This window comes from Physeter macrocephalus, chromosome 14 (assembly GCF_002837175.3).
Source record: "Physeter macrocephalus isolate SW-GA chromosome 14, ASM283717v5, whole genome shotgun sequence".
NCBI lineage: Eukaryota > Metazoa > Chordata > Mammalia > Artiodactyla > Physeteridae > Physeter > Physeter macrocephalus.
In genome coordinates this window covers 128,020,681-128,034,048 of record NC_041227.1, presented here as the reverse complement: position 1 = coordinate 128,034,048, position 13,368 = coordinate 128,020,681, and the positions used below count along the sequence as shown (strand labels likewise).

At 54.8% G+C, this 13,368-nt stretch overlaps 1 protein-coding gene across 1 annotated transcript in view; it reads left to right on the top strand.

Moving 5' to 3' along the window:
* Positions 1 to 13,091, top strand: part of SLC39A11 (solute carrier family 39 member 11) — a 140,108-nt gene extending 127,017 nt beyond the window's left edge. Inside the window, exons 4-6 of the mRNA XM_028498149.1 lie at positions 9,107 to 9,205; positions 11,620 to 11,778; positions 12,851 to 13,091. Of these exons, the coding sequence (XP_028353950.1) occupies positions 9,107 to 9,205; positions 11,620 to 11,778; positions 12,851 to 12,929 (337 nt within the window). The 3' untranslated portion in view covers positions 12,930 to 13,091. The remainder of the gene's footprint in view (positions 1 to 9,106; positions 9,206 to 11,619; positions 11,779 to 12,850) is intronic.
* The last annotated feature ends 277 nt before the right edge of the window (positions 13,092 to 13,368 follow it).

Sequence of the window (13,368 nt, the reverse complement as noted above, 5' to 3'; positions counted from 1 at the left end):
GCTGATCTCCCTGTGCTATGCAGCTGCTTCCCACTTGCTATCTACTTTATATTTGGTAGTGTATATGTTAGTGCTACTCTCTCAATTCGTCCTAGCTTACCCTTCCCTCTCCCTGTGTCCTCAAGCCCATTCTCTATGTCTGCGTGTTTATTCCTGTGCTGCCCCTAGATTCCATATATATGTGTTAGCCTACGGTATTTGTTTTTCTCTTTCTGACTTACTTCACTCTGTATGACAGACTCTAGGTCCATCCACCTCACTACAAATAACTCAATTTCGTTTCTTTTTATGGCTGAGTAATATTCCATTGTATATATGTGCCACATCTTCTTTATCCATTCATCCGTTGATGGACCCTTAGGTTGCTTCAGAGCTGCAGTGAACATTGTGGTACATGACTCTTTTTGAATTATGGTTTTCTCAGGGTATATGCCCAGGGGTGGGATTGCGGGGTCGTATGGTAGTTCTGTTTGTAGTGTTTTAAGGAGCCTCCATACTGTTTTCTCCTAACAAAGAAGGTGACTCGGAAGGCCCTGCGGCCTGGGTGACTTTAACCCTGGTGCAGAGCAGGAGCTGGGAAGGCAGCCCCCCGAGGGAAGGGGGGTCTCAGGCCTCTCAGAAAAGGCACCAGGCCTTCCTTCCTGCCGCCCGCCTCTTGGCATGACTGGTATCGGAAGGTGAGGGGTGGTAGCACCACCCCGCCCGAGCTGGCAGCCCGGAGGCCCTGGCCATCCGCCCCCGCGGGCTGGGACAGCAAGGGATACGAGAGGCAGTGGAGGGGCGCCCTGGGGCTCTGGCTTCCGCCCTCGCATCCAGACCGGGGCGTGGGCACCCACTGCCCGCCTGCGCCTCCTCCGCACCCCCCATGGGCCCAGCCCACTCTGTCTGCAGAGAGTCAGTACCTGGGGGCGAGCCCCGTGCCTTCCCTGCCCCCTCCAGGGCCCCCCAGCCCCGGGGTTTCCAGCTGCCTTCTAGCCCCAAGCAGGCTGACCAGTCCCCTTGCGTCCCTACCCCAGACGGAGAGCAGAGTGCTTGCTGCTTGTCCCTGCAGGGAGGCCGGCCTCTCCTGCCCCTGCCGTGCCCGGCCGGCTCGGGGCTGGGCTGGAGACAGAGGGCCACACCCATTGTGGACCGACCTGACGCTCTTGGGGCCGGTGAGGGCGGGACGGAGGTGTATGTGACGGGTCCAGGAGCGGTTGGGACTCGCGTTAGACCATCGGAAGCGTTGGATAGTGAAAAACGACAGCAACAACAGCGACGCCGCATCTGCTCGGCTTCCAAGATTGTGTGCACGTCCTCTGCGGCAACTTAAAATTCTCACCCAAGTTTGCCTCTGCCGCCCACCAGGCTTCTGGGTGCTTCCAAGGATGACCAACCTCATCCCGGTTGGCCCCGGACATCCCCCGTTTCAGCACCGGACGTCCAGCGTCCCAGGAAAGCGGGGCAGTTGGGCACCCCAGTTACCATCACAAAACTCAGACTGCAGTCGGGGAGTTCTGACTTTTACCCGTTTGCTTATGCTGCAGACGGGGGGGCTCTGAGGTTAGGGAAGCCGTGGCTGCTCACCCCCGCCCCCAGGTCAGAGGAGGAGAGTGAGGTTTTGTCTTCTTCCTTCCTGCCATTCTCTCTTCCATCTTGGCATGTAAAAAAAAAAAAGAAAAAACTCCTGGGAAATGCACTTTAAAAACAGCTGGACTGGGTCTGCCCTCCTAGAAAATTCAGCTTCTTAAGGGAGAGGAAAAGAGAAGTGTGAACAGTCCAAGCCAAATCCAGCTCCTCTGCAGAGGTAACCCTTCTGGACAGACCCTGGGCTCACCTACCCGGAGCCCCTGCACGTGCAGCCCAGCCCCCAGGAGCCACCACCCACCCCCTCACCACTGCCCCACGACGACACCCTGCCCTTAACCCTCCCTCCTCCTTCCCCTCTTTTCCCTCCACTTGCCCCCTCCCCCCGCCCTGGCCCCGTTCTCCCATAGACAAGCCTTTCCTGGCCTTTCCCGGCCCTTCTCACAGGGTTCCCTCCCTTGTTCCCTTAAGTCCCGGGGAGCAGGTCTCCGTGGAGCTTGACTTGTCCCCAAAGGGCAGGGACAGCCTGTGGTTTCTTTCTTAAAGAACCCTACATTCCCACTTGCCTCTCCCTGCCACTGACTTGCTGAGGTCCAGACTGGTCCTGGTGTCTCTGTGCTCCTCTGCCCCGAAGAACAAAACACAGAACAAAACACGGGAGGTGGGGGCCTGGACTCTTCCGAAGGGCCAGGCTTCGGGCTTTTCCTGTTGCTTTTTTTCTTTTTTAACATCTTTATTGGCGTATAATGGCTTTACAATGGTGTGTTAGTTTCTGCTGTATAACAAAATGAATCGGCTATACATATACATGTATCCCCATATCTCCTCTCTCTTGCGCCTCCCTCCCAACCTCCCTACCCCACCCTGCTAGGTGGTCACAAAGCACCGAGCTGATCTCCCTGTGCCAGGCAGCTGCTTCCCACTAGCTATCTATTTTACATTTGGTTGTGTACATATGTCAAAGCTACTCTCTCACTTATACAATGGTGTGTTAGTTTCTGCTGTATAACAAAATGAATCGGCTATACATATACATATATCCCCATATCTCCTCCCTCTTTCGTCTCCCTCCCTCCCTCCCTCCCTCCCTATCCCACCCCTCTAGGTGGTCACAAAGCACCCAGCTGATCTCCCTGTGCTATGCGGCTGCTTCCCACTAGCTATCCACCCTACGTTTGGTAGTGTATATACGTCCATGCCACTCTCTCACTTCGTCCCAGCTTACCCTTCCCCCTCCCCGTGTCCTCGAGTCCATTCTCTACGTCTGTGTCTTTTTTTTTTTTTAAGCCTCCACATAGGTTTATTTTTCTGTCATTTAAATGAACTGTGAAAATTAATTACCTGTCATGCCATGAAAGAATAACTGCCTATGAATATATGAAAAGACTTTGTTAACTAGTTCGATTGGAAAATAATGTAAAAAAGTATATAGCAAAAGAGAAGTCATCTAGAATAGCAACTTGAACAATTTAAATTTCTTCTAACCTTCCTTCCCAACTTAAATGGGGAAAGGCTTGCAAGTGGAGAAAAGACAGCCAAGAAAAGGGCTCTCCACCTGGCTAAGGAAGCACGACGTCTGTGTCTTTGTTCCTGTGGCTTTTGAATCCTGCTCGGGATCTCATTGCCCACCCTGGAAAAGAAGCAATGATGGAGGGGAGAGCCCAGCAAGCCCCACGCCCTGGGGATGCCGGCAGGGGCAGGGCGTCCGTAGGCGTGGAGGCCACGGTTGTGGGGGGGGGGGCACAGTGGGGCTGCAGGAGGGAGTGAGCGCGCCTGGAGCATCCTCCACGCCCAGCACCCGTGGAGGCTGCACGCCCACCCCTGCCAGCCAGTCTAGGCCCCCACTGCTCCTAAGTCAGCTCTGAGCTCGGGCTTCCGAGGGACCAGCCCTGCCACCCCGAGCCCCGGCTTCACTGCTGCTCCTTCGCGCCTGGACACACGGTGGCCGTTATCCCCTATCATTTTTGTTGATAAGTCCTGTGTCCCCAGTGACCCTCCACTCTGATGCTCCTGCGGTTTCCCAGGATCGCCTTCAGCGCCCCGACCTAGTCTGCAGGCCGCCCGACTCAGTCACAGGTGGCCGCTGGTGTCCTGGGCTCCCAGCAGGGGCCGGCCCTGCGATGCTCCTTTGTGGGGTGTCAGGTAGCAGGGCAGGGGCTCCTGAGTTGGAGGTGGGTGTGGCCACCGTCCTCATCCTCATCCCCTTTGATCACTTCTTAGGCCAGTGGTCCGCAACGTGGTCATCACGTTCCTAAAACCTGCAGACCCGCTGCCTGACACCACAGCTCATCAGAATACCCAGGGCGTTTCATTCGATTTCCTGAGCTGAGGCAAGTGCAAGAGCAGAATAGAGGGTGTGGAGGGGACTGAGCCCTTCCGTGGGGTCACGCCTACAGAGGCACAGCACACAGCGGCCAAGGGAACAGGACGCGCCGGCGTGTGTGTGCAGAAGGGACATGTACGAAGGTGGGAAGGGCAGGGAAACTGCAGTCCAGCCCTTCCTCTGGGCTGCAGGAGCCCAGGTGCACTCAGCAGAGGTTCCACGGTCGCCCAGCGAGGCGACGCCCTGCTGAGGAAGGCTGGCAGGGTCCCCAGGGTGTGGTGCCCGGCTGGGCTGGCAGAGCCGGGGCGGGGCCCAGGGGACGCGGCTCACCGGGCGTAGAAGAATGGGGTTTCTGTGCTGCTTATCGGGATGGCGGCTCCCGGGCGGGCTGCAAGGAGGTTCCAGAGCCCGCCCAGCGGATGGCCGCAGTCAGTCCCAAGTCACGGCGAGGACTTTGAACGGGGGACCCCACCTCTGACTCACCGGCGACATGGGGCGGCAGCTCCCGCCCCGGTTAGGTCTGGGGCGAGTCGTGTGCCTGCCTGTGGACACGGGGGACAGGCGATGGCCTTGGACAGAGAGCCAGCTGCAAAGTGCTGTCAGACGAGGGATGGAAGACCTGGACAGACACCTTGACCTTCCTCGTTGAAAGAAACCTTGGACCTTTGCGAAAGGTCAAGGAGCTGGTTGTATTCACTCAACCATTTGGGGGGCAGTGAGGGGAGAGTGAAAAGGTTTGGAGGAAAAAGACCCCGCTGTGGGGGTCGGTCCAAGAAGGCGGGGCAGGGGCTAATGAAATATTGGCAAGGATTTGCCCTTAAGGTTCACTCCATCACCAGAAATATACTTCAAATGCTCCCCACTCCTGGAATAGGAGCTCAGGGTCCGCTTGGGCTATGAAAGTGACAGCAGAAGCCTCTAGAAGAGGCTGTATTCCTGCCCAGGGCTGGTGGGAGCATGCTTGTCGGGTCCTGTAGCTTGAGCAAGGCTGGACAAAGTGACCCAAAGCTGGGTTTGGATTCCTAGACCCGGGACCCAGGCGGTGAGGAGGGGCGAGACCCTTGACCGTGATCCCCAAACCAGCCCCCAGCCCCACCCCCCGAGGCCGGCTCTCATCCCCCCCCCGCCCCGCCCCGCCGGCTCTCACCCCCCCCCCGCCCCGCCCCCCCCCCCCCCCACCGACAACAGAGGTGTTTGTCCTCGGGCCTTCTGAGGCAAGAAAGGACACTCTTGACCCTTTTACCCTGCCCTTTAGACTGGCTGGGGAGTGATGGTTAAGGACTCAGAAAGGGAGGAAGCCTAGCTGGCCAGCAGGGCTCACCACCTTGCACACATGCCTATTTAAAAAGCAAAGGAGCAGAACGGCAGCTTTTGCCTAAAAATCACAAGCCAGATTTCTCTCTGGACCCTGTCTAATTTCTCCTACTCTCGTTGTCTCCTGCGAAATTGGGGCAGATCTGGGCTGCCGTGGAGAAGGTGTGGGCCAAGGTTCACTCCCAGCCCTCGCCTGGCAGAGGTACTTCTGCCTTGGACAAAATCTCAAGGGTCACCCAGAGGCGACCCTCTAGGCTCGTCATGTGCTGAGGATGTCCGCACTCAGAAAGGCAGCAGGACAGTCAAGTCCAAGCTCATCAGAGTGCCTCGTAAGCCCTCCCAGCAGCTCATGTCCCTTCTGTGTCAAGGGGAGGGTCCATCTCTGGGCACTTCCTGGGTTTCGGCGGGGATGGACCCCGGAGGTGACCAGGGGAAGGATGCCGCCCAGGGGAATCATGAGTCTGGGGCTCCTGGGAGTTTCTGTCCCCCGCGAACAGACGGACCAGCACGCAGGTATCAGAAAGACCTTCATGTTCACAGCGGCTCTCCAAGGAGGTACACTTGGCCTGTGCAACCTTGCAAGGGGTGTAAATGTCTCACAGAAGTGTCAACAAGAACAAATGAACGAGTGCTGGTGGGGATGTAAGCACAGGTGGGCCAAGGTCAGATGCGTCTGACCCAGGACTTTGCAAGGCCATGAGTCTTGACTCGGGGCGGCAAGTACTCTGAGCCTGTCTTGGAAAGGGGGCCTGTGAGTTCCTGGAAGACCTCGCAGCTGGAAAGGGTTCAGCCCCGCCCTGGCCCAGCTCTGCTGCCTGAAGCTGAGTCCGTCCTCTTGCTGACCCTGACTGACCCGCAGCCCCATATTCAGCTCTCACTGACCTGCAGCCCCATATTCAGCTCTCACTGACCTGCAGCCCCATTCAGCTCTCACTGACCTGCAGCCCCATTCAGCTCTCACTGACCTGCAGCGCCCCATATTCAGCTCTCACTGACCTGCAGCCCCATATTCAGCTCTCACTGACCTGCAGCCCCATATTCAGCTCTCACTGACCTGCAGCCCCATATTCAGCTCTCACTGACCTGCAGCCCCATATTCAGCTCTCACTGACCTGCAGCCCCATATTCAGCTCTCACTGACCTGCAGCCCCATATTCAGCTCTCACTGACCTGCAGCCCCATATTCAGCTCTCACTGACCTGCAGCCCCATTCAGCTCTCACTGACCTGCAGCCCCATTCAGCTCTCACTGACCTGCAGCCCCATTCAGCTCTCACTGACTGTCCCGCAGCCCCATTCAGCTCTCACTGACTGTCCCGCAGCCCCATTCAGCTCTCACTGGAACCTTAGCGATAACGCTCACCTCCACCCCACGGTAGACTTTGATTAGGTCCTCAGGACACGCCAGCTCCTGTGTGCCAAGGCCTGTAGAGGGCCCGTCCCAGGGCATCATCCTGGCAACCCTGGGATGCCGGGGCTTGTACTGTTCTTTGAATTTCACGGCAGGGGGAATGGAAGGTAGCACAGCCAACATATCGTGGGCCCAGGAGTCAAACACAAGAAGACGAAGCGCAAAGCCCAAACTTGAACTCCTTGGTGCCGGGCGGCGAGGACCTCGGGGCGGTACGGGCGGCTCCTGGCCCAGGGCTGTGGTTCCGTCTTGTCGGACCTTTCTGTACCCCTCAGGCATTAGGGCAGGAGTCTGCCAACTCTGCAGCCCGTGGGCCTAATCCAGCCCCCGACCTGCCTTTATAAATAAAGTTTTATTGGAACTCAGCCATGCACTTTTCTTTACATACTGGCGGCTCTCCCGCTGCCGTGACAGAGTTGAAGAGCTGCAGCAGAGACCCGATGGCCCTCAAAGCCGAAAAGATTTACTTACTGGCCCTGTTTGCTGTCCTCTGGCTCCTGGGATGAGGTCAGAGCATGTCTGAACCCCTCCGTCTCTAAGAAGTTAAAGGAGAGGGCTGCCTCAGCTAACGTAGGCAAGGATGCCGGTAACCTTGCGGGGGAGGTCAGCGCCCACTGAGCGGTACCGCCAGGGGCCCTTTGTGGACATGCCAGGCGGGGTGTCTTCCTGTCTTCCCACTTCATCTTAGGAAGAGTTTTGCCTGGCTTTGGGGGGACCCGCTCAATGACCCTGTCAGCCGTAAGCCACCAGAACAGTTCCTTTATCAAAAGACTAATAATAATTTTTCAGAGGCTCATCGTCCCTTTGATGCGCTGGTGGGTGGATGTTGAGGGGAAACATCATGAAGTTGTCCAGAAGGGACAGGATGAGAGTTGATTAAAGGACGCCCGTGCAAGATAAATGTCAGTCCAAGATTCTGGAAGGGTCGGGATCTTCCTAAGAGTCTCCTTGACCTGGCAGCTCCCGGGTGGAGGCTCCCTCCTCCCAAGACGTCTGGAGCTTTGAGTCCCGTATGAAGGACGCACGCGTGAGTTGGGGGAATAAAAGAAAACACAGGCTGGGTTTCAGGCCCTCAAACAAAAAGGAGATGAAGTATTAAGCACTGGGGATTATCGTAGGTATTCTCTGCTGGAGGTAGAACAGGAGGCTGTGGCCTAATGGAAGTGTGTCCCCGTCCCGGGATCTTGGGGTAGGTGAGTGGGCAAGGAGGCCAGGGTGGAGCTGGCTTTCGGTTGACAGCACTCCCTGGCCGCTGCCCAGAGCTGATGGGTGGATTCCTGTTGGCAGCAAGGTAGACGGACGTGAGCAAACTGACCGGAAAGCCAAGGGACAGTGGAGTTTCCCTTTTCTATCCAATCCATCCACGACTCCCTCAGCCCACGTCCCAGCATTGCTTGCCAGGTGGCACCCACATGTCATGGCCTTGAGATCCTTAGTGACCGGGTGAGTCCTCGTGGACCTGTCCGGCCAAGGTAGAATCTCGTCTGGGGAGATACCCTAAAACTGCCTCCCTGTTGCCTTCAGACTGACCCCGTTTCCTTCCCATCTTGCCTTTCCTTCCTCTGCCAGCGGACGTTCAGTTTAATCGTGGTAGTTTGCTGCATGGGGAATGAGGGTTCTTAATTTATGTGCGTGCCTGGAGACCTCCCTGGGGGGTCACGTATCGCTTTTGTCCCCGTCTCTTTCTGTTTCTCCTTCCCTGGTACTCCAGTACCTGCTTTGTGTGCAAGGCAGTCTCTCAAGGCTCGGCTCCGACCAAGGGACCAATTCACAGAGCCCGGCCCCTAAGTGTCCTGCAGAGGCAGGAGGGCAGAGGGCCACCGTGAGCTCCCCGGGGGCCCCAAGAAGTGCAGTCCTAGTGCCAGACCAGCATGCAGAGAGACCGTGGGGAAGCCCGGCCCAGACCCAGATCTGTGTCCCCATCAGAATCTGCATCCATACTTCCTTGTCCCGTTTCTGAAGTTGCTTCTGGACAAAATGTGATCTCTCCATCTCTATGCCGTAAGGGAATGGAACCCCCAAAGTGCTGAACGCCTCATATGTGCTAGGGACTTTACAGGCATGAAATCAGGTCACTGGGTGACAGCAATCCTTCATGGTTGAAGTTAGTATCCCCACGTGACCCCTTGCACGTTGCATACAAAGATCTGAGGTGTAGAAGTTCGATGATTTGTGCAGAGTCGTGCAGCTGAGTGGCAGAACTCGGGTTATCCTAACACCCAACCAGCGTGCTCCCCGCTGTGCTGTAGGGTCCATAAGCAGGGAGCATCTCCAGGGACCAAGGACGGCGTGAAGCGGGGAGGATCCGTGTCCCCCTCCTCCCGTGTTCTCCACCTGCACGCATGCCCTAAGCTTTCCCCTTCCCTCACCTGTCACAGGGATCCACTGGGGCCTCTAATACCGTCGGAGGGCATTGGGCGGAGGCCAGGGCCCCCGTCCGCGTGGGTGCTCCGTTCTGGACGTCCGCCTTCACGTGCCTTCTTGGTCTTTCAGGAATTTAGCCATTGGAATTGGGATCCAGAATTTCCCGGAGGGCCTCGCTGTCAGCCTCCCGCTGCGAGGGGCTGGATTCTCCACCTGGAGAGCCTTCTGGTAAGTGCTCCAGACGTCCCCAGTCGGAGGCCAGGGTCGGGTCCGATGTGGAGCTCAGAGCAGTCCTGCTGCGGGCAAGAACCACCTCTTCTGGCCTGGAAGTGAATCTGGAGCTTCTGGAAACACCAATAGCCTGGTTGAATGCTGCACCCCCAAAGCTGGGAGAAAGCTCCAGAAACTCATCTCTTGACCTTCAGCCCGTGTCTCCTATTTTCCAAACCGCTCCAGGGATAGACACGCCCACTCTGTGTGGGGTTTTCTCTCTCTCGGGTGGGGAGAACCAAGGCAGACCTTGTGTCCACTCTCCATGTCCCGTGCCCTAAGGAGGCTCACCCTCCACGGCCTGTCCTCGAGTCATCACATTAGCTCCCGTCGTGACCCTTGTCACAGCGAAGACCAGGGTTACGTCAACAACACCTGGGCAGGTGATGCCTGTGGTACTCACGCTTCGTGTTTTCACAGCCCCCAAAGGGCTCTCCAGTCTATTCCCTAATTTTACCTTTTCAGTGACCTGTAAGGTAAGGCCCCAGGTTTCAGAGGAGGGGGTCGTGGCCCGGAGTGTCAGCCAGCCAGCTCATCAAGTGGCGATGCCGAGGCTGCAGGCTCTTCTGCCCCTCGACCCAGGACTCTGAGCCTCAGAACACCTCTTTGTTGAAGGAGCCGCCACTCTAGAATGTACGCTGAGAGCGCTCAAGGACTGCTCGTAACAACAATTGAAAAACGCCTTCCATTTTATAGGGCCTTGTGACTTACAAGTTCTTGCGTATACTTCAATCATTCTAGTTCCATCCTGTATCATCTCTTTCTCCATTGCTGGAGACTACGGAATAGAGGTTTCGGGGGAAGGGCAGAGCAAGATGGCCCTAGAAATTTTTTTTCAAATGTGAGTTCCGTGGGCCCGGAAGCCGTGACTGCCGTCTCATACAGGAGAGACCCCAGGGGCGAGGAGGGGAGGGAAGGGGGGTATCTGTGGTCAGTGTCCAGACCCTGAGATTAAAGTGTTTGTTTAACTGGACACGCTCAAGAGCTGCAGAGTCTGCAGGCCCATGCATGCGAGCGCGGAGCCAGGAAGCAGTGGCCCCTTGGAGGATGCTATAGTGTAAACAGTGTCTCCCCCGTGCCCACCGTCTTCTCCTGGCCAGGAAGAAGCCGGGGGAGGTGGGAGTTCACAGTCCTATCCTGTCATCTGGGGAGGAATGGAGGGGAAGTTGTCTCTCACCCCCATTTTACAGATGAAGGGACTGAGGCTCGGAGCCAGTAATATCTTGCCAAGTGCCCACAGCAAGGAACAGTGGGAAAGATGTCCCAACACCTTGTGTATTGGTGTTCAGCCTGTACAGGCGTCTCTTGGCGGTAGGGCTTAGCTGTGGGGTTCAGGTACTGGCTTACCTCCTGGCACTGAATTCTCAGGGCTCATGTGGGCTGCTGTTTTCATCAGGGCTCATGTGATTTCATCCTATAGAAACCCACTCTCACTAGCTCAAATAAAGGGAGTTTTTGAAAGGAGAAATCTCACTTTAATCCAAGATGGAGGGTAGTGGGGACAGGCCCTGACTACGTACGTGGCCAGGTAGGTCCACCTTGTCGGCAGAGGTAGGTGGCTACAGCTCCTTTAGAAGGGGTGCCGTTGTGGCCGGAACCCCCAAAGATACCAGGCACAGCCGTCCTTGGGAAATGTCCATACCACTCCTAGTCAAGTGTCCTGTCCTTCAGAAAACAGTGTAGCCATCAACCAGTGAATGCATGTGGTGTATCCACACAGTGGGATATTATGCAATCATCAAAGGAATGAAGCACTGATACTTTTTACAACGTGGATGCACCTGGAGAACAGGATGCTAAGTGAAATAAGCCAGTAAAAAGGATCACCTATTGTATGACTCCCTTTATAGGAAATGTCCAGAACAGGCAAGTCCCTGGAGACAGAAAACAGAGTAGTGGTTGCCAGGGGCTGGTGGGAGAGAGAAATGGGGAGCGGCTGCTAGTGGGCGTGGGGTTTCTTCTTCTGGATAATGAAAATGTTCTGGAATTAGATGGTGGTGAAATGGTTGCACAACCTTGTGAATATACTAAAAGCCACTGAACTATACACACTAAATGGGTGCGCCATTTGGTATTATATATGCATTATATCTCAGTGATGTCATTATTTTAAAAGGACAATGTGGGAAACTTAAAACTCTAAAATAAACCTGGGAGGGGTGTCTCCTGTAACCCTGTAAGAGGGAGTTGGGAAAGGAGACAGAGGTGCTGTAAAAACAAACAAACAAAAATCAGCGAAGTGCTTTGGCACTGCCATGCCGGTCTCATGTGGAAGGCAGTGCATGGTTTTCTAGAACTGAGTCAGCAGCCTGCGCATGCCTGCGTCTGCTTGACCCTCCCTGCGGCGGGACGTGTCTCTGTTCTCTCCTTAGGTACGGGCAGCTCAGCGGCATGGTGGAGCCTCTGGCCGGGGTCTTTGGTGCCTTTGCCGTGGTGCTGGCGGAACCCATCCTGCCCTATGCTCTGGCCTTTGCTGCCGGCGCCATGGTCTATGTGATCATGGATGACATCATCCCCGAAGCCCACATGAGGTGGGAGAGCTTCCCCTCCCTCACCTGTCCTTGTCTCTGTCCCAGCCCGGCTGGCCCCCACCTCCGGATCTGCCCTGTCTTTACTCGCTGCTCTTTTCTTTACCCCCGCCCCTTCCAGCCCCTTCCCAAGACCACCCTCAGCCCCTCCCCAGCTGCGTTCTTTGAAACTAAAAGAGGAATAACGGGCCGGTGGGTGGAGAGTCAGACCAGGTGGTATTAGGCAGTGGCGTACATGCCCTGCCCTCCACCCCCAATGAAACAGACTATTATTTTCGTATATTCTCTCTCTCTCTCTCTCTTTAGGTTTTTCTGGGGCTGGAATGAGGGAGAAGTGAGCTCTTACATGTTGACCACAGCTATTCATTCAGGTTCTCATTGTCTAGCTACAGGCCAAGTGTTGGGGATGGAGGATTCCTCTCTGTGTTTCGTTTTGGTTTTTATAGAAGAATGATTTTGAGGCTAGTATTCAAGGTCAGATTACATAATATCTTCAGGAAATCAGTACTGCTTTTTATTATTCAAGCATGGATTGCAGAGCCATGATAGGTGACCTTGAGTAAGTTACTTACTTCTCTATGCCTCAGTTTCCCCACAGTAAAATGGGGATAATAATAGTACTGATTTCATGTGTTTATCCTTTGGTATTACATGAGTTAGTCAGTTTGCCTGGCACATATATAGTAAGCCCCAATAAATAATACTTATTATTTATTGAAGTATAGTTAATTTACAATGTTGTGTTAGTTTCACGGGTACAGGAAAGTGATTCAGTTATACATAGATAGATAGATAGACAGATAGATAGACAGATAGATATTCTTTTTCAGATTCTTTTCCATTATAGGTTATTGCAAGATACTGACTATAGTTGGCTGTGCTGTACAGTAGGTCCTTGTTGTTTATTTTATAAATAGTAGTGTATCTGTTAACCCCAAGTCAATATTATTATTATTATTATTAATGGTAGGAGCATATTTCTCTTGGAATTGGACATTGTGGAGGATGCTTTCAGGCTGGCCGCTGTCCCGCAGTGCATCAATGTCTTCCTTTTCTTCCTTTCCTTCCCTCCTAGTGGTAACGGGAAACTGGCGTCCTGGGCCTCCATCCTGGGTTTTGTGGTGATGATGTCGTTGGATGTTGGTCTGGGCTAGTTGCTGAAGTGCCTCGGACCCCGGGAAAGGCAGCACGAGGAAACGGCCGCGATTGGCTTCTTCAGGACCACAGCCTCTTTCTTCACATCCAAACGTTTTTCCTTTCTCTCCTTTTTGTCTCATTACCCTGATTGACTCTGATCATGACAATTTTTAGTTTTCTTTTAAGGGAGATAGTGGTTTTATTTGGAATTTCAGGTAGTCACGGAACTACAGATTTTTGCTTGGCCACTACATGGACTCTTTCTCCGGTGGGAAAACCAAGGACCTACAGGTCAGGGAAGTCTCTGCCTTTGTACCTTTGGTCTCCCTCGCTGGACTCAATGGCTCCTCCTCAAGGTTACCTGCAGAAGCAAGCTACCACGAGAGAAGTCTCCCAAGCATCTTTGCCCAGTGACTCAGAGCAGAATGGCCAGGACAGCTCTTGTCTGTCCTGCCC